The following is a 22,037-nucleotide window of genomic DNA, read 5'->3' as shown; positions in this document are numbered from 1 at the left end:
AACTATTGTTAAAATGACTAAATTATGCTCTACTACTGATCACAACCTAAATGGACTGTGTGTGTGTGTGTGTGTGTGTGTGTGTGTGTGTGCGTGTCACACACAAGTCGCTCATTAACACTCTCTGACTTCACATTCTGGCGCTAAGAGACTCGGCTCTATTTAAACAGGGCTAGTGGTCAGTTTATCCTGTTGGGGGGGGGGGGGGGGGGGGCAGTAAAATGGCTGCACATACACGTCAGTGCCGTTGTTATAGGCGTGGGAACTCGTGTACTACTACTTTGTGCTAATAAAATTTACCACATTTGATGTTATGGGTGCAGAATTAAAGCTGAAATTAAATTGAATGAAGTACAAACTCAGTTTTACTTTCTAGCATCCTTTGCCAATCAAACAATGACACAAAGATGAAGAGAAGAGTTGGGAAGTGCACAGAAAAAGAGTGGCTGAAAAGCGAGACAGGGAGTAAGTGAGTCTATGGGTCTTTCCCCTCAACGTCCTGCAGCTTTATCCCACTAACAGCCATGTCTAATACCCGCAGCCTGGCTGTTTTGTCTGCTGCTCCAAGGTATCAGCCACAGGTCAAAAGGTAACAATGTGTTTACACGATCATTTCCTAAAGCACTCATGGTGACCCGCTGGTGTGAAAGTTGACTTTTTCCTTGGCCTTTGTGGGGGAGCGAAGAATTGCAACATTACTTACAGCTACTAGGATTGAAAGGGGCCTGAGGGTGGGGGGTCTGAAACTTGGGGGGCCCCCCACGACTGACCCTCACCCCCGGCGGGGGCCCCCATTAGCCTCGTCATCACAGTTCATTCAGGCAAACTGTTACAGTGTCAGTGACATTCTCCCACAAAGACGCACTCCTTTACACAGTCTATAAACGTGCTTTCTCCTGGCCAATTCATCGCGCAGTGACACCCCTGAAAGAGGCTCTTCACAAGGGCCGTTCTCACTGAGGTTTGGGCTGGGCCTTCGTCAGGCCTTCCTAGGGGCCACACAAAGACAGGGGTCAGACGCTAATTTATAACACAGTCCCCAGCTCTGCTCCCAGGCTCCTTAAACCATCAGCACAAAGCAACCACAGCACATTCTCTCGCTCTCTGCGATCCTACCTTTGTCCCTCACAGAAACATACCGTCATCGAAGGCAACAAACATGCAAAGAAAAGGGAAAGAACAATCTGAAAATGTTCGAGCACCAAAGAAACAAACAGCATCTAGATCTCGCAGGTAACACTAATGTATAGCTCAATATTTCTTGCCTAATTTAATACCATTCTCCTTCACACCAGCCTCAATCCCTCACTGACTCCTCGTCAGATTATATGCTGTGACTGACAGCTAAACTGAGCCATAATAGACAGTTTATATGGGATTATGAGGGTGCAAGCGGGGGCCATGTCATGATTATATTGACAAGATGACTTACCATAAGTTGGCCAGTCAGGTTTGACTTTGCACACAATAGCTGGGCTGAACGCAGTCATCCATTGTAAGTAAATGTTGAGAATTTGGGAGAATGTTAACATTGTGAAGAATGTGCTGGGTGACGTCTTTCTGAATAGAGCCGGGGTTGCCCCTGACAGGACCTTTGACACGGCAGGACGGGCTTCCCCTCGTCCCCCCTGTTAGCACCCCGACTCCTCAGCAACGCCCATCCCGACAAGAGCACCACACAGAAAGATGTGGCGCTGTGAGGGGGTGCAAGGATGTTGCGGCGGTCACACAGAGGTTAGCGAATAAGTCGGCTCAAACTAACTGTCGACACATAGTCAAGATCGAGAAAAGTGAAGACATCTTACGGGATAGTGTGTGGAGTGGGCAAGAACATTTTCTGAAACTGTCACTAAGAGGTGACTTTCATACTGAAGAATCTTAACTGCATGGACTTGTCTAAAACAGATAGGGTTTGAAAATTGTGGAAGAAAAACAATCCATAATTTGTGGAATCACCTTTAGCCGAGACGGGATTAGCAGCCGGGCAAACTGACTCCAGATGCCAGACTACAATTGTTCCCGTAAGCGGAAGGTTCCCCCTGGTGTCGCTTGGTTTCTGGTCATTTGATTCCATGCGTATTTGTTAGTGAATGTGCCGTAGTACGTAAAGTACAATATCAACTGTATTCTGCATTATTATAGAATATTAAGCAACATCTTTTGGAATGGCACTGTGTCCAAGTCTTTATTGTGCTAATGTGGTGCTTTTTCCTCAGAAGGGGGAAGGTACCAAAATGAAATTCCAAAAGAAATTGTGTCTAATCAAATAACCATGAACTGACATACAGTAAACCTGAGCTTTTAGTTGTTTGCTAGGTCTCTGTACAAAGTATAATCAAATTTTGGGATTTTTTAAGCAATGCACTAGGTGTATAAACAAAGATGAACAGCAAATCAATATCACAACCTCTCTTTTTTGGGGAACTTGGGAGACACTCCACTTGATTAGTCCCCCCCATGATTGATTCTGTATTAGTCAAGCTGGCTTTATACTGGTGACATCATTACATTTCTTTTTAACTGTAAAGTTTAAATTCTGGAGTGGTGGCAACACCAATAAATAGAAACTGTGGGAACATAGGTTATTTTTAGATGGTGATGCCTGTATATCCCTGTGTGCGTGTGTGTGTCTGTGTGTGTGTAGCAAAAAAACCAAACAGGTCAACTGTGAGCAGAGAGGGAAGATTAACCTCTGCTCCTGCTGGCCTCCCAGGGTGAGAAGGCAGTTCAGTGACGCCACAAACACTCAAACACACTCACCTGCACGAAAAACGAACACGCACACACACTAACTCACTCACTCACTCACCTGCACGCACACACACACAGTAAGACAGTGACAGTCATGTATAGCTATTGTAAGCAGAAATGACTCCTACTTCTCATTCAGATACCAGATATAAAAAAATCCGGATTTAAAAAAAAATTGTAAATATTGTATATTGTATGTATATGCTGCATTGAATATTGTGATTGTTTAGCATACAGTGTATATTTGCGCACGCACACACACACACACACACACACACACACACACACACACACACACACACACACACACACACACACACACACACACACACACACACACACACACACACACACACACACACACACACACACACACACACACACACACACACACACACACACACACACTACTCTTTAATAAATTCATTCAGGCTTTATGGAGGATCTGCGTGTGATTATCCAGTCCTCCTTCTTGCTGATCAACATGTCTATTGGCTGGAAACTAGCCGGCCTCTCTCTCCTCTTTCAGCCTGTTGTTCTGGGAAAAGCCTAAAGGGAAACATTTAGATTGGAGGGGTCTTTGAGACGCTCTGACAGTTGACTGATGACGTCCATAAAATGACAAAGCATCGCTGTGTGGTGGCTAGTGCGGCCCACTGCCTCCCCATGGGAAACTAATTGCTTTGAATTGTTAACGGCAACATTATTTTTCTGCCAATCATTGCTTTTCAATGCCCCGAAAATGAGCATGAAACAAGTCTTTTCAGCGAACAAAACAGTTAAATGTCCCCAATGTTGATCAAATTAACTTCAGCACTGTGACAATGGACTATATTTGTGTGAAAATAATGGCGCGTCACAAAGGACACCTTTATGCCAGGATTTCACAGTTGTAATGTAAAACTGTTCTCCCCTGAACCGGACCAGCCACTCTGAATGGCTGTTTCAAAAAAGAAACAAACCCCATAACACAAAAGGGATTTTTTTTTTTTTTGGTCAAGGACAAGGGGGAAAAAACCCTGTTGATTTTATCTCATGCTATCATTTCATGGGCTCATTTAGGAGCCATGTTTTCAATACTCCAGAGGGGTCCAGGTTTTCAGCCTCACTTTCTTTATGTCAGGTGTCCTGGTCAAAACTAAGCAAATAATCATAATGATTGACTGCAGACACATCTTTAGTATCTTGTCCATTTATAACAGTCTGTGTCAAATTCTTAAAATCTTATAAGTTGCCCAGCATAAAGCTATATAGTTGTTTATTTTTACATTGTGTGCAAAAACTCTATTATAACCCTGATTATAAAACAATGATCTCTGTACATCAAGGCCTGGCTGAGTCAACAAGGTGAATGCAGCCCCTGAGCAGATATGTGCATTTTCAAAGGACAAGGAAACAAGCAGGGGGATGCATTTCAAGCAGAGCCTCACTCTGCTCTCATGGACGTGGGCCACACATCAGCGCAGGCTGTAGAGCAGTGCTTTTTTGATGTGACTCAATAGTGAGGTCTTGCTGGCTAAACGCTGTTCCTTCTCAGCATTGTTCCCCAGAGGCCTTGAAGCACTTCGGAGATAAACACCGTTTAGCAGTTGAAAGGGCCACAGAGGAAAAGGCTTATCAGATGTGTCCTCAATGGGCTGCAAGCTGTATTATTAGGCCTGGGCCCCAGATAAGATTGAGGCTGAAGTCTGATGCCCCGGCAGCAGAGCTCTGTCCCCCTGCACTGCTGTGTGTGATCAGCTCCTGTGCCGGCTGCCTGCTGGATCTCAGCTGGTGGTGTGTTCGACAGCACCCCCTCCCCTCTCCTCCTCTCGCAGTCCCCAATGGGAGATTAGAGCTCAGAGAGGGAGAGAGCAGAGAGGAGAGGGAAGGAGGGGGAGTTTGGCTTTAGATATTCCCCCTGTCCCTTTTCCTGCTCTGTTTTCTGGGGGTAGGAGTCAGAGTTAGGACAATGGCCAAAAAGATGGTTCCCAACCAGCCGCTGAATGGGAACACTGTTGGTGGTAGCGCTTCATTCAAAGCCCGGCCCGGGCACATTGTCCTCCCAGATCGGCAGAGGAGAATGGAGTTTGCTGGTGGCTGCCAAAAGGTTAGCAGCCTCTGTGAAAGGACCGACCCATTATTCACTGCCCTTTACAGAGCCCAAACACCCTTTGTGCTCCTCCTCCCTTCCCTCTGCACCGCCAGCTTTTTCTCACTTCGGTGCTCCGGATCTGCACCCGACGGTTTCCCCCCCAAAGTGAGCGACTGAGGCGCGATGCCCCCACTATCCCACCCCTGTGCCCCCAGCAAGGGATACCAGGGTAGTCGGAGCATATAACGACCTCCCCACCAGCACCACCTTGCCTCACACCGCCTACCCCTCATCCCCACCCTTGTCAAAAAGGAACCTTAAATGATATGGCCCAGAAGTAACAACAAGGTTACCATTCCAACACAAGGGGATTTAGAGAGAGGGAGCATGGAAACTGCCGCTCAGGCAACACTATTCCGATTGAATCCCCTCGATTCAATGAAGACTCAGAGACTTCGCTATTAGGTGGGAACCTTTGGAAATAAATCAACTGCAAAAGCACGATGAAAGCAGAGGAAACACAATGAAAACACTTTAAATGTAAGTAACAACGGAGGTCCTTTTCAAACTTCACGATGACAGTAAATCCAGGTAAGTTACAGCACAATAAAAATTGCCAAAGCTGCCATATTCTCAAAACACTCCCACTTCCCTGTCCATTAAAGGCAGACCATTCTTTCATCAAATCAAGAATGAAGCACAGGTAAAATATGACCTCGTAGACAATAATTTTAAAAGTGCCTCGTAATTCATGCACATCAGAAAGGCCTGGAGATAATGTATGCCACCCATATGCATGTAGTTATTCAAAGGCGAGGCGGCGGGGAGTCAGTCTTGCATTCTGATGCTACTTGAATGGGAGGTCACCTGCTGCGAAGCTGGTACGAGGCTCTTATCCAGTGTTAGCATGGCCAGGTGGGGAGCAGGGGTTGCATCGCGTACTCTATCATTCTGCTCCGCCGCAAATGGATATCCCATAAATCACATTACCATGGCCCATGAATGGATAGCCCGGCCTGTTAAAGCCTGTATTAAGGCTGGCTACTCGCAGTGAAGAAACCTTTACCGTTACTGTTATTACAATACCTACACCTACACGTGACAAATTTATTCTCAGGGTTGATCCACTTGGGAGCAAATATGCACACATGGTAAACTGCCTGATTGTTAACAATACATATGGAATAGAATTGTAGATTTTTGGCCTGATGTTGTTGCTATAAGTAAAATTTGGGGAACCACAACAAAATGTGAGGGGTTCATCCTCTATGGACAATGAATACCTGCAGCAAATTCCATTGATATCACTGCATTAATTTTCAATATCTAAAGCTAACAAACATCTTGGGGCTGAACCCTTAAAGTCTCCAAAATGGAAAGGATTCCTCTTCTGGGGAGCATGAACAATGCTCAGGACACATCATAGTGATTAACCAAAGTGTTTGTGAAGCAGAAATTGTGTCCTGATAGTTGTGCGAGATACGAGTACAAGATTTCGTTTTTGAAGCACTTTTTGGACCAAAGTGTTATAGACAGACTCAAAGCTGAACAGCCTGCGAATATTTGAATCCTTTCACGCTTGCCAGTGAGACAAAAATGAGGATGAATATAGGATTACACCACAAAAAAAAGAGAAAATGTTGGAAAGTAAGGAGATAGAGGGAGGGACAGAAAAAGAACAGACTTGGAAGATCACAAACCATGTAGTAAGTAAGACCCCCCTATTTCTGCAGACGGATGTAATCCCGCTGCTCTTGGCCTGAATCCCATCAAAACCTTTTCTGCCATTCAGTGTCACTACTCGATTACAATCATGTCAGACAAAACTGAGATTCCCCCCCTTGCCCCCCAAAAAAACAATATTCGTGGGATAAGCTTATGTGTCCCTTTTGATGTATATGAATTTTACCTTGTGAAAACCAAAAGGTTGTCAGTTTCTTTTGGGGTTTTTTCTTTTTTCTTTAACAGTCGAAACAAACTCTATGAGACTTTGCTGAGCAAAAAGTTCATAGAAATTATTACCTTGCAAATATACTGACATTATTATTATTCAGGTCATCTGAAAAAAAAGTTGGTAAACTATAGCTTCTTTCAGACATGCCCTGAAGTCCGGACATTTTCCTGAACTTTTCCTGGCAGCCCCCTAGAAAATACAGCAGCGAAATATCTAGAAGATTCATGGCGAGCGAGGGGGCGCTCTACCCCGGCTTTACCCCTTGCCTGAATGTTTTCCTGCTGTTGTTCACTTGGACAATCTACTTCTACGTGCTTCATATGTGAAAGGCAAAATAGAGGCGGAGTTTGGTGTGTACAGTACCTCTCTAAAACGTAGCCCAAGGCCTTCTGCCTGGTCCCGGAGTAGACTGAGGGGCTTTTCTCCCAGGCCACCAGGTTGGAAGCATCATGGAAAAGGTGGATGTTGACCAAATCAAAGGTACTGGGAAGAAACAACACAGTGTGAGTGAGCTTCCTCTTCTAGAACATCATACAAGGTATCAAACGTTGAATTCCAAGCAACAGAAAAAAAAATGAACACTCTAAATGCGACTGAAATATCACTATCTGTCCTGACACCGCAAACATATTATCTATCATGTAACCCGGATGAAATGAAATGGAGAAAGACTCTCTAAACACTTATTAACCCAGGGCCCATGAGCACAACATTACACCACTGCAATCATTAATCTGTTTTTCTTTTTTCGTTTGTCCTGTCAGGAGAAAAGCAAGATCGCTCAATGTACAGTGATGAACAGTGCCCTGCTGATCCTATCAGTCTGGGGGTATTTTGTTAGCATCATGTTCAGCAGGGTGGGGGGGCCCAGAGAAATTGGTCTTATCTCGAGGGGTTTATTCTGCAGTGACATCCTGGACAAATGAATACGTGCATGGTCTTTGCTATCTCTGTCTATCCCATCTCTGATCTGATCTCTCTATTCTTCACCAGCATCTCTCTCTCTCTCTCTCTCAGCTGCTCTTGTCAAACGTCAGGCCCCTATTAAATGCTTACCGTTTCAGCTCTTTGGTTCTCATGTCATCCTTCTATTAGATTACTATCCCTGTCTTTCACCCCTCTGCTCCCTCCCCCTCAGCCCGCCCCGATCCCCTGCTCTGCACACTGGAAGCCAGCGTTTGTATTCACCCCATACAGGTTCTATGGCATGTAATATTTTTTGTCATCTGTCATATGCAACTGCTTGACTAACACGATTATGTGTAATGAAATCCATGCTTGCTTCTGTGGCACACTGTCCGGAGAGGATTCAGCAGTGCAACCCGCTCTCTATGTCTGTACTTCCTGTGATAACCACAACACACACACACACACAACGCACGCACGCACGCACACACGCACGCACGCACGCACGCGGCCAGGCATGACTCACATGGTTAGATCTTCATCTCTAATCACAATGATACAGTTGTAATGATTCAAGGTTGAACAGAGATGAGGAGGGAAGTGTCATTGAAGGGACTTATTACTAAAACTCACCAGTCAGCCAGGGCCCATCGAGTTCTGATGAATCCCTTTCTGGACCACTTGCACTGCAGAACGGAGAGACTCAATTTAGCATGACAATGGCAGACTTTGACATTACCCAGGCTTCAGTTGTCATCAAGGGGTAAAATTAGAGCAACAACGTCAAATGATTAATGGATGAGAAGTAACAACCTCCACTACCTGAGAGCGACATTTCCCATTTTCCAACACGAGCAAAAACTATTTAGTTCAGTTTGTTTGTTTATTTTTTAATGAAATTAATCACATTTTATCACTTTTAGAGAAAGGTTGTTGGTGGATTTACACAGATAAACATTAATGTTGATTGGTAACAAAAGTACTTAGTTACTAAGTAGGTAAGTACATTTACTCAAGTACTGTACTTTTAGTTTTACTAAACTTGCGAATCTGGTGCCCTTTTATTCTTCTTCTATACACAATCCCAGAGGGGATTATTTTATTTTATTCTTAATTCCATTACATTTTAAGTGACAGTTTAAGGTACAGATTACTGTACACATTAAGAGTCGTTTACACACAAAATATGATTTATTGTTACAGGTAAAAGTAGCAAAAGGTATAGGGAAATGTGAAACATATCTTGATAGTGACCAGTCAAAACATTAAACAGAAATGCATCTAAACTTCTCCTCGTCAGTTGCTTTGCAACGTGTCTGTCTGATGATTAGTAAATAAGAGATTGAATACAGACAGGGGGACAGACATGATTAATGTATTTTATGAGACTTTGTTTTCATACTGCACCTTTTTTAACTCTGGTATTTTTGTTACTTTTCTTCCATTCGTGTACTTTTTGACAGTATCTCTTACTTGATGGCTACTATGACAAATTAAATGAAGCCATAAATCTGTCCATCATTTTACCCCTCTCTCTCCAGGACCTGCAGCCTGTATAGGTGGGAGTTAAACAAACGCAAAAAGCATTCAACTCAGTGTGGACGTCTAGTATGCAGCTGCTTGATCAGACTCCACCAGCCTCGAGTTAACCATCCAATCACAAGTCCAAAGATCTTTTTCAAACAGCACATGATTCACCATGAAGCTGGTTATTAAATGAGAGGCAAATTGATGTTGTGAGTGTTCTCATTCTGAATAGATAAATACGTCTCTTTCCCTGAGCCTTGCTCTCTTTCTCTGTCTATCTCCCTATGATACTCCTGATGGGGAGTTAACTGCACTGATGGATAAACTAATTATGGACCAGGTCACATAATTACAAATTGACTAATTTTATTTTATCTTAAAAAAAAAGAAAAGAGAAAAACTCATATGCAAATTAAAGGGCTAAGAGGTATTTGATTGCGCCTCACATCCTTCAATCTGCATTAGTACAAGATTAACTGTATCAAATTGAATTACATTAGCATACTTGAATTAATCCATACTGCCTCTGCAGGATGTATGGGCCCAATTATAACTCGCTGTCCCAATATTGTGACTTGGAAAGGAGCAAATGGAATTAGAATTTAGATTAGACATTACACTTGGAAAAATGTTTTATTTAATTTACTGAATATACTAAAAAAGATAAACACAAGCAGTGAGGATAGACTCACTGCATGTGTTTATGTACACAAATTGTACACGACATGCACACGGACTTGCACGTTACTTTGTCGCAGGGAAAAATACATTATGCGTCTGTCGGAGTAAGTTGAGGAGAGAAAGTCTGGCGGTGTAGAGGATGAGGAGGGACAAGATGAAGAGTGAGCGTCAACGGGGGGGTTGGACCTTCTCAGTGCACATACAAGCTCTGACTGCTGCCAGAGACGTTTAATCTCGATTTAATTTAAAGAGCCATTAACTACAATCACAGCATTAAAATCCATCACTTCCTTGACACCTAGCCCCAGATTGCCCCATTTCCTCCACGTATGACTGATTGACCCGCCCCCCTCCCGCTTCATCGCCTGCTTATAAACACGCTCACAACACACACACACACACACACACACACACACGCTGTAATCACATGGACGACCATCACAGTCAAGTGGAACAAGCATCCAAACATCACTAAGTTTAGGAAAAATGCACCATGGTCTCTACTTTTACCCAATTTAAGTCCTTTTGTTTTGCAATCGGAGTCGAGTGGAGATGATTATCTCACAAAATCAATCAAAGTGCCGAAAGGTGAAAAGTGTCCCTCTCTCCTGGTTGACAAGATGACATCATGATTCGGTCGCTGCAGCTGATATTGCAGCAGATTTGATGGCAGAGATGCTGTCCGGCCCCATTTAATCTCTGCTGAAACATCATCATCACCCATTCCTCCCCCATCCCCAGACAGACACACACACACACACACACACACACACACACACACACACACACACACACACACACACACACACACACACACACACACACACACACACACACACACACACACACACACACACACACACACACACACACACACACACACACACACACACACACACCTTGTTTGTTTTTTATAAGTAAAAATTTAGCCAATTTGCTGCCAATTTAATGTGTTGACATGTTGCTGTTGTTTTGAGGAGAAAACGTTGCTGGATGAAATGGATAGTGGCCCATATGTAATCATATCATATATCAGGTTTGGTGGCTATAAAGAGTCACCGGACAGGGATGAGGGTGGGAGTCAAAGGGCAACGGTAAAAGGTCACAAGGCTCGGGTTGACATTGGCTGACCTTCCAAAGGTCAGCGATGGCGTCTCCGCCCATGACAGTGATGAATGGCAGCTACACACTGGGTCACATCCAAGGGTGTTGGCCAATACATGTACGCGTTGACCGCACGAGAGAGAGAGACACACACACACACACCCACACACACACACACACCACACACACACACCACACACACCACATACACACCACACACACCACACACACACACACAGAGACAGAGAATGAGACATAAAAGAGCAAAAAGGAAAAAAAGTGGAAACTAGAACCATCAGATTCACTTCAAACTGGAGACCACTACATAAAACTCCCCAATTGAGATCAGTGGAAAATTACTACGCTTGTGTAAAATGTCAGACGTGCCACAGTCGGGACACACACACAAACACTCCCAAGTCCTCGTCTACAACACCCTCCCGTCGCCGTTTCCCGGTCCATCCCGTTTTATCCTTTGACCTCTTATATTTCAACTCAAAGTCTGACCCCCATAAATAATATTATGGCGGGGTGATGTTTTGGTGGGTGATAGAAGAGTTCAGGACGAGGAAGGGAGGGGGTATGAGTAGGGGGGGGGGGGGGGGGGGGGGGGGGGGGACGACGACAAAAGCCCTGTGACAGAAATGCACTGTGAGTAATAAGTAATACACACAAACACTGATTGATTTGAGCCCTGGTAGACAGTCACATTTATCTTTATTCCATCATCCAGGGTGGCCCATCAAATAAGACAGGGCCTCACATAGGGTTTATATAACTGGACAGCACATAATGGTACGGCTGTGTGTGTGTGTGTGTGTGTGTGTGTGTGTGTGTGTGTGTGTTTGTGGGAGCTCTGATGTACCAAAAGCACAGTCAGCTCTCAAATATTGCAAATATTGTATGAAGCTGAGAAATTATGTATTTAAAAAGCCAGACATAATTCTATGACAGATTTTTGAAGTGAGTCTGTTTTTTTGTTTGTTTTTTGGTGGGATGCCTCTGCATTTATAGAAAATGAGAGAAGAAAGCCTTCATTTGGCTTTCATTTCAACATTATCCCCGTGTTTATGAGCTGCTTGCAGTCTCATGGTTCACGCCTGTCGCCGAGAACAGCATCTGTGTCACAGGTGTCTTGTCTGGTGATAAACACAGGGAGCAGTTTACAAGCAACGCCGGTTTAAATGACTTCATCTCCTTAACGTACGCATCGCGTCTATGAATCACACAACGGGGCTTAAATCAGCGGAGAAAAAATATATATATAAAAGGAAGTTAACTTTCATCAGGGGCAGAACTGGAAAGTAATCACGGCCCCGTATCAGAGCTTACTACAGAGGGCACTAAAAGGCGTATGAAAAGTCAATGCTTTTATGGACACGCTCATGGTGCCAAACAACAAATAGAAACTCAGATGGATGTTGATCTACAGCCTGTCGCCTATTTTCTTCCTTTCTATTTTTTCTTTTTTTTCCCAGGCTGTGTAAAACAATCAATAGCAAGGGCACATTAAGGTCTGGGTCGTATACTTTATTTATATAAGGCAATGACAAATCCTTATGATGCAATGTTTTTTTTGGAGGCATGTATTACTGCGCCAAACAAATAAATATATTAATGTGCACTGGGGAGACGGAGAGATTGACGGAACAACGGGGAACGACAGGCCGCCAAATCCATCACGGCGACCTTTCAAAAGAAATGCGCCCACTATTTTGTCCACTTCCTTCTTATTCAGCATTTCAATTAATGTCGCTGCTATTCTCCCCTTCACTTCCAGCTATAACTCAGGGAGGACTTACGGTAAGAACTGACGTTTTGCATACGGACGGGTTGTCACTTAAATCAGAATCTAACTAGGCGCAGAGAGGGCCACGGGCAGAAAGTGTGAATGTAAGTGATTTCAACCCATATTTTATTTCAGGACACTTCATTTCATGAGTTTTAAAAGCCAAAATAAGAGGGCCATCAAGAGCATGATTTAGGTTGAATGAAAAGGGATATTTTCATAACATCATAATATTATTTACACATAGAGAAAATGTCTGGTTTAATTTTGTGTTTTCTGTTCTCTTTCCGTAATGGTTGGGAACCATCAAGCAGCACGCTCTGAGCTGAAAGAGAAATGAATTGCTAAATCAAAAGATTTTTTTCTGCAGCTTTTTCGATAAGTTAGTAAGTCAAACAGAAAGTACAAATGTTCTGGTATTTTCAGCTTTTCTCACTTAATTTAAAATTCTAAATCTTTGGGCTGCAGACAAAATGAGCAGTGTGACGACGTCACCTTGAGCTCTGGGAAAGTGTGGTGGAGATGTTTTTTACATTTCCACGGACAAAACGAATAATCAGTTTATGTTAAAAATAACTGACTGGACTGAAATTAATCACAAATTAAAAGACATGTCTAAGTTAGTTGCAGCTCTGATCTGCAACAAGAATCTCGTGAGGATTTGTAAATACGGACGCACACTTCCATGTGTCTAAACCACGAGCATCGCTCAAGTGCACTGAAATGTACAGAATGACATTTTGTGTTTGCTTCAAACTCACGCACAACCACACACACACAGCCCTCCCTCCATGATGTCATCAGCATCCCGTTCAGTGACACTTTATTAATGGGGGACTGTAAAGGTAAGACACGAGCAGGGAAACACACACATCCGTCTCCCAGCGGCCACCTGAGCTGTCTGCTGTCACTCTCTAACCTTCCTCCGATGATTCTGTCTGACAACCTGGATGAGTTTCAAATATTATTTATTATTTGCACTAAAAAATGAGTTATGGGCATGTGAGCAAAAATACCTGGCCTCTGTGTTTTACATTTTTTTTTTTACTTTAATTAATTTGGTTCAGGTAACAAGACCCAAAACCGGTTCGGGGACTCTGCGTGGCGCCCTGTCGGGTCCAAGATCCCCGCGTAATAGGATTCCTCAAAGCTGCAGATGGATGGCAAATCTAGGCGGTTTCATCTACTAAAAGAGGGCATAAATCACCAGCGGAGGAAGCGGGGACGAGGCAGGGGTTATCACCAGTCTGCCTCCCTCATGAGAGCTTTGCATTAAAGCATTAGTGAAATTAATTCATCTTTCATAAGAGGTTTGAGCAGTATCTGTGATCTATGATAACAACCAATTTCTCACTATGGAGGGGAGGAGGAGGGACGCAGGAGGGAGAAAAAAAATACTCGGCGACCCTGATAGACTACACAAATCTGCTCTTTTTAAATGGGCTAACATTATCTGGAGTGCTGCTCTCTGGAGCATCATCCCAGATTCATATCCCAGCCGGGAAAGAGGCATAAATCACTGGGCAAAACTTTTCTCATCTGCCCCCCCGCGACACACACCTCCTTTCTCCCTACATCACTCCCCTCATCCTTCTCACAGTGTGCCGTGCCAGGTTTGTTTTGTGGTTTCCTTTGCTTGTCCTGTTAAACGCAGAACAATGCTTCACTGTAAGCATTTTAAATGGCTTTGCACCTCAATCAGTGTAATTGGTTTTAGATCATCTCTGAAATGGGGAAATGGGAAACCACAGACGTGAGCCTGTTTGTGTGTGAGTGCGTGTGTGTGTCTGAATGCATATGTTTGTGTGTATGTCTAGGGTGGCTCGGGGGTGGGCGGCGGCGGGGTGGGGGGAGTCCTGCAGTGTGTGAAAGAGACGGAAATTGGGGGGAAGTGTGTGAAGGGGCCGTATCCATCTGTTTTGCATATATTTGCAGAGGCGGCCGTCGGAGCATGGTTGACAGATGAGTGGGGAGTGCAGGGATGACACACGGGCGGTCGTGCTCTTTATTACTATATCAGCACTGCTATGCTCACCGCGCAGCCCCCTCCCCGCCAGCTCTCTGATGGCGCACCGCAACCGAAAACCAGGAAACGGAACACAGCAGAGTGAGCAGAGAATTGCTCCACGGGACACGGCAGAAACAACAAGGACTTTTCTCTGTTTTCGTGATTTGAATTTTTTGACTGATTTGTTTTCAAATCAGCCATGTGTCAGCCAGATTTCCTCAAAGCAGAAAACAAAAAAACTTGGGACTGTAAAATAGAGGTAGAAAAAGACAGGGCTATGAAAGGGCTTTTGAAAAATCAATAAAAAAAGGAGGGACATTTTATTTTTATATGAATTATTATCTGAAGTCTGGCATTGATTTCTTTTTTTTTATTATTCTTATTTAGGGGGAAATATGTACAATTTTTATTTAGTTTCTGTCTTTATCAAAAACACAAGGATGTGAACACAATGATATGAAATGTCACCTAGCCATTGATCACTTTTTCAATTTAACAGCTTTATTAAAACTGCATACTGTATATGATGTAGAAGAGAGATGTGTTCATTTGTCATGCGATATCCGTCAGTCAGCGTCTCGACAGGAAGCCGTCATTAGACGACAACAGCACCATCAGTCACGTGTCACGTGTGTTTACTGCTGAACCCACCTCAGGAAAGTAGTCCTGCGGAAACTTCTCCTTCTCCAGCGTAGGTGTGCTTTCTAGTGTCTCCGAGCAGGTTTCCTTCCCCACCACCTTCTTGAACTTCTTGGCTAAAGGGACGACAGACAGAGAGGAGGAGAGGGGGAGGAGGGAGGGGGGTGAAGAGGGAGAAACACTGTTTACTCCTACGACCACAGCAGGTACCCCATGTGTCATTGAGAATCTCCTAATGTCATTAGAGCCCCGGCTTCACCAGACAACTGCCCCACCTGCTGGTCAAAAAGAGGAACATGTATTCAGCTAAGAGAAGTGTGACAGGTTGAGAAATAAAAATAAATAAATAAATAAATAAACATTTGCCAGTTTTTACTTTTTATCTCACAGGGAGATGACTGAACTAAATAAAGTGAATCAGGAACATGTCGACATACATCCTGAGAAAATAATGCAGTTAATTCCCCAGACTCAGTAATAAACGTAACTGTAACCTTTTTTTTTTTTTTTTTGAAAGAGACACCATTTGCTACCATGATTTCCAAACTGAAGTTGTGTTAAATTATGAATTCAAGTGAGATTTAATTTCCTGAGTTTAGAATTTTTTTTACAGAATATAACAACGTCAACAAACGACAAAGCACCATTTTGTCTGCTCTAAATAATCAATTAGTCTGTTTTCCTAGAAGACAGATTCATCCTCTCTTGGCCTTTCTTTTGTTCCTTATTTGAATCAAGTGTCTCTGTGTTGTGTGTTGTAGAGACAATTGAGTATCTTTGCACAAGTTTGAGTAATACATGAATAAATCTAGTAATAAAGTGTATATTTAATTGTGTCAGTGAAGGACAATTTATGGGGGTGACAATATATTGTTGTGATGTAAAAAACACATCATGGTCATTTTGATTCTTCAGATTTAGTTTGATATAAAGACATAAAAGAGATATAGAGCTATAAAAAAAACCTGTTGTTGTTTTTTATTCAAGAGATTCTGTTAATTTACATTTTGCACAAAAAATATGAGATTAATGATTTTAAAATGTCGGAATGGTCAATGTTGAAAACACAGGTTTTCTTGTTATGCCTGAGGAGGAATAATATGGAACATTGAACAGTCACAGTTTGTTTTCTGTCCAACAACCAAATAAAAAATAGTGAATGTTTCCACACGTGATCCCAGTTTCAGTCTTTTACCCGTTACACCTGTTGGGCAACTGTATTGTTACTGATGATACTTCACGTACTTCATCATCTAAAGTCTTTTATTTTGACATGTCACAAAAGGAACACAATATGTCTAAATATGAAATTATAATGGCCCTTTAGCTCAATTAGCTGTTTCAGTTTGAGCGTGCTGGTTCACCCTGGCTCCAAGTTCCCTAGGCTTGTCTTACTGGGACACTTAAACTGAACAAAGCCATTGTTACTGCTTAGATAAGCCGCATTTCAGATATAAGTACCCGGGGATCTTTTAGTCCCAGGAACTTTATTTCAAGAAACTAAAAAGGTTCCAGCAGACCCTCGTTCCCCTGCTTTTCCACCGCAGTCTAGACCAGGGGTGATCGGCACGCTGACGTACAAACTACCCACGGCTACAAAAAACTGTTCTACTCCCGTCCTCCAGGGGGCAGTAATGCAGAAGACATTACAGCGATGATTACGCTGTAAAAATTGAGCAACACTAAAACAACAGTAAGACTTAATAGTGGAAAAGAGACGATCATTGGTAATTACCCATATTTAAAACCGAAATGCTAGACTTAAAGTAAGAAACAGTTTTCATGAGCTATTGTGGCCATTGACCAGTGGAAATAAAACGCTAGGACACTCAACCAATCAGGCATCATCAGTAATGAAAGCCCCGCCCCAAAGGCTCCTGTACTTCAGAAAAACACTTTTTACACTTTTTTTTTGTAAAAAAGATTCTCTCACTCCCACTCATGGAAAAGGTTCCTAGTTCCTGGGGAAAGTTCCTGCAGTTGAAGCTTTATTGATTACGCCTGTGCTTTTCCTACAGTGAAAGGTCAAAATGTCTGCTGTCACAAAACACTACAAAGCAACACAATAAGTACTGTTGTTAAAAATCAAAGGCACGTGTGTACAAGGGGAGTGGTCCTCTCCCCTCTCGACCCCGCCCCTGCCTTCGCCCTGTCCTTCACTGGAGTAACTGGTGCTAATGCTGACTTGGGTCTAATAGGAAGTGAGGTGCCTCCACATCTATATCCCGTCTTTAATTAGCGCGGCCACTGGACCCCAGGGCCCTCTGACACTGCCGGCTGATGAGACCGCTGTAACTGTCCAATAACCCGCCACACACCATTACTGTGGGCCCGAAATCTTATGAATTAAATCCTAATATTAATAAGCATTACCATTCGGTCCCGCTCCCGTTACATTATCCTCAAAGCCAATCTTAGCTTGCTGGTTTTGATGGAAGCGGGAATAGCCTGCAAATGGTTGTGTGCGATATGCAGGGGTGGGATGAGGGGGCACGATGTGAGGATTTCATTTCGAGACAGGGCAGATGATGTATGTGAGGAAGTGTGTTGGAGGGGAGGTACTCACCTTTGAAATCAAACTGGTGGAGGTTTTTCAAAGACTCGTGGATAAAGTAGAAACTTCCGAGAGCCTGAAAGAGAAAAACGCAAGAGTGAGAGTTGGCAGATTTCGGATGAATTATCCCTCTCTTCTGTTAAAAAAAAATAACTGGATGCGTTCCAGATTCATCAGACCCTTTTACAGATGAAGAATCTCCACATTCCCCACTGTTTCTGCTAAATGTCCAATGTTTTCAGGAGCCACGATTCATCTCATTATTTCTCCAGTTTCCAAGATCCCAGCCCATAACCTCTTCACACTGACGATTGTACAAAGGAACTTAAGTGAGAATGCTTGACTAATAAACTGGGCTGAAAGTGAAGTACCTCGCTCTTTAACACACTCCACAGCACACTACCGACTGCTCCGCTCAATGGGAAGCAACAAACACTACACACCATCAACTACACAACAACAGGTGCAAAGTGCTCCCCAGTTACAGTACACCCCAGTCCTCGGGCTCAGTCTTCTAATGTGGCGAGACAACACTTTGAGCTTTCAAAGGACACATTCAGATGGACTTTTGAATGAGCAAAGATCAACTTCAATAGGCTTAAAATCTTAATTTTCCCTGTGAACAATCAGGAAACTTTCCCGGTCGGCGGACAAGCCAATCAAAGTCTGTGGGAAGAATTACGAGTCGCGCAGAAGGGGGATTTGATGCGGTTCACAGTCCACTACACTGCTTTCTGTTGCCCTCTTTACATTTAGGGCAAATGGAGGCAAAGCTCAAGCTCAATCCCCTGTGTCTTCGAGATAGCAGATCTTTGGGCTCGGGATAATTCTGACTCTTCCACCCCCCCCCCCCCCCCAAAAGTCAGAATGGTGAGTAACTTTTACTATGAAAGCCAGAGTGGTCGAACTAAAACATGACTGAGGAAATCAAGGCAAAGACTTAGATGAGAAATACGCCGACACAGCTAAAAGGAGGGAGTTGAGAGTGAAGAGAAAGACAACACTCGTGCTCAGGTACAGGAGAAGGGGCTGAGACGGTGCGATCAAAAGGAGGAGGAGACATATGAAGAAAAAAAAAAGGGCCCCATGGAGGAGGATACAGTGTTTTCTTGTGTTTTTACTACTGAGGCCGGGCGCCAGACACTTCTCTTTCCAACACGCTGGGAGAGAGAGTTTGGACGGGGCCCGGCCTCTGCATTATTTATGAGTGCCGGCGCATCTTGAGATTAAACATTTGCTGATTTGTCAAAAGCACAAACATGAGGTCCTGCCCATCTCCTTGACATATAAGTTCAGCCGACGGAAAAAACACTGTCGCACATTTAATTGATGAGAACGGCGGCTAGTGACCCGAACCCCCACCGCGCTCCCCTCCCTCCTTCATTCCGTCTCCTGCTCCGGGGGATGACTGAGAAAAAAAGGACGGGAGGCAGGCGGGCGGGGTGGAGGGTTGGGTGGAGGGTTGGGGGGGGGGTTGCATTTGAGAGGGGCGTTGGGCAATCGCAGGACTCAAGGTCACTGCTTCCCAGCGCGAGGGGATGGCTTCCAGGAAGGCCCCCTATACTTATTTGTGCTCACTTGTCTTTATGTTCTCCTTCACCTCAAAGTGCCAACAACGGACCTGGAGACGGAGACGGATTGGAAAACGGGGCGAGGGAGGAAACATGCTGCCATTTGTCAAAACAGGTGCCGCCGCGCTAACTGCTGCTGTTTGTGTGAATATTTCAGTGGGTAGTGAAATAAAAATGACTGCGTTGAAATATGACATGGGGGGGAAAAGTACTTTTTTATTACAAATTGAATTGAAGTGCATTTCTTTTCTGTAAAGTCAATGTACCACTACTGCTTGATCAACAATAAAATCAATAAGACAAAAATATTAGTAATTGATTGATGGTTAACTGGTTACAGCTGCACAAAGTGTGCATTTATGAATTATTAAGAGTTCACTTTGGGCTCTGGAAAATTGTGATGGGTGTTTCGCTATTTTTTTGACTTTTATCAGACAAAATGATCCTTAACTTAATTAAAAAAAATTTATACATGTAATACAATAATGACTGTAAAGGCTCCTGAATAATGACAGTCTGTAAAAAAAAAAGCACATATAATATAATAACTGATGGATTAAACCCTTCACTTTACTGCCACAGTCTCTCCAGCAGTGGAAGCTGATCCCTCATGTGCCCTCAATGCCTGAGACTACTGAAAATAAAATTAATATGACATCAAACAAATCGGCATGAATCAATTTTCAAATAAATGATAAACAACTGTGCTTAAGTGGCTATCCGTGTAATCGCAAAAAATCTACTTAACCCTCAACCCTAATAAATATTTATTTGACATCGGGGTTCAGAACCCAACAGCTCGCTCTCCTCTCCTCTGCCTCCCCCGTGCACTCTTCATGAAGAAGCTATTATATTAGCGGGTCGCAATTAATCCATTTGTCTCCTCACATGACAGGCTCAAAATATTAATTTGGGCCGCACTGCGCTGACAGGCCTTGCTTATCTTTTACCAGTAGCTTTACAATGGCCTGTGTCAAACGTATGTTTGTCACGTCCCTCTTTATTGATTAGCTGCCAGATTCGCTTGAAATAATTAAAAGTATATTTTACATATTTATAAACCTCCGCTGCCACGGCGGCTACTTAATTTTCCATTAGTAAAATGCAGTCTATTAAGTGCACCATGAGGGTCCGTGGGGGGGAGGGGGGAGGAAATGAGTAATCACCATAATTGTAGACAGAAAGACAATAACCGCACCATAAAAGCTGGGGTTTTATGACTCGTTCTGGCAATGCTACCTCTTATCACGAGTCATATTGGCTACACTGCTCACAGATAAGGGTACAATGACACAACGACGACGACCGTGCTCGCTCTCCATGTAAGTGTGTGTGTGTGTGTGTGTGTGTGTGTGTGTGTGTGTGTGTGTGTGTGTAGTTGACATTTCCAAAACCCCAGCAGATACGGGCTGAACAAGTCCCAATAGACTGGCTGGGGGAAAATAGAGACTTGAGCGCTGCAGTACATAGCCTGCATACTTTGCTCCGCTGAATGCTTTATCGATACCGAGGGCTGCAAAAATTAGTTCTGGCCGACGAAGAGAAGCAGGAATTCTGTGACCCCTGCATAGATTTTCTGCGTCTAATGTGAAAAATGAGCCATAAAGCAAACATAAAAGTAATAATTTTTCTTCAAGGTCTCACCTCCAATCTGTGCTAAGGGAGAAGGGGCCGGTCCCCTGAGAGCCGACACACACACACTCCAGTGTCATCACAGTGTCACTTTACAACTTCAGAGGCTAATGTTCCGCTGCTCCCCCGACACTGTCAAAGTGCAGGATTATGGCTTTCTGGAGCACAGCAACGAGAACGTGTGTCCAACGAGCGTTTTAATAGGAAAAATAAATGATACGCTCCATAAGCACCCACAGCAAGGGGAAGTCAACTAGAATATGTTGGCTGTTAGTTTGGATCAGGATGGTATTCTTTGGTCAGAGGAGGTGCGTTTTCAGAGTGGGATTTAATGTGTTTAAGGAAGTATTATAATGATTATAGATTATTGTTCATTGTGCTAACAGCCGTTGGTACCTCCCCTACACACCTCAAAATGATTGCTTGTTCTATGTCAAAAAAGAGGAGGATGTTGTACTTCTCTGATGAAATGTTCTTTGCTGAAAATAAAATGGCAAACTGAAGCAATGATAATGAGATTTTTTTTTCTGTTTTTTTGGCACGTCACTTTAAATCTTCTGCAAGAACCACTTGCTTTTCACTTTTTGGCAAAGTTGCACCTCACTCCATCTTGTTTTGAAGTTTAGGATCTTCGGTGCTTTGTCTGCTTCCAACAAGTCTTGAATCTTATACTTTTGTAGGTTCCACATTAATAAGACAACACAACAAAGTCCAACAGGGCGTAGAAACACCAGCAGTTTTAGATTGATCACACCTGAAATGTTGGTCATAATTCCTCATTGCACAGTAAGATTTATATATTTTTTTGTTAATCTATTAGTCAATCAATAGAAAAAAACAAGCTGCA

General features: G+C 43.3%; 1 protein-coding gene across 2 annotated transcripts in view; it reads right to left on the bottom strand.

Annotated features, from left to right (window-relative positions):
* The window catches only part of LOC118283723 (inositol polyphosphate-5-phosphatase A), a 123,196-nt gene that overhangs the window by 41,884 nt on the left and 59,275 nt on the right, over window positions 1-22,037 (bottom strand). For both annotated transcript variants that reach the window (XM_035606009.2, XM_035606008.2), the window contains exons 5-8: window positions 18,000-18,063; window positions 15,446-15,549; window positions 8,319-8,371; window positions 7,143-7,262 (exon numbers count right to left, since the gene is read on the bottom strand). In XM_035606009.2, coding sequence (XP_035461902.1) covers window positions 7,143-7,262; window positions 8,319-8,371; window positions 15,446-15,549; window positions 18,000-18,063 — 341 coding nt within the window. The remainder of the gene's footprint in view (window positions 1-7,142; window positions 7,263-8,318; window positions 8,372-15,445; window positions 15,550-17,999; window positions 18,064-22,037) is intronic.

This window comes from Scophthalmus maximus, chromosome 10, assembly GCF_022379125.1.
Source record: "Scophthalmus maximus strain ysfricsl-2021 chromosome 10, ASM2237912v1, whole genome shotgun sequence".
In the NCBI taxonomy this organism is placed as follows: domain Eukaryota; kingdom Metazoa; phylum Chordata; class Actinopteri; order Pleuronectiformes; family Scophthalmidae; genus Scophthalmus; species Scophthalmus maximus.
This window is presented reverse-complemented; position numbering and strand designations above follow the sequence as displayed.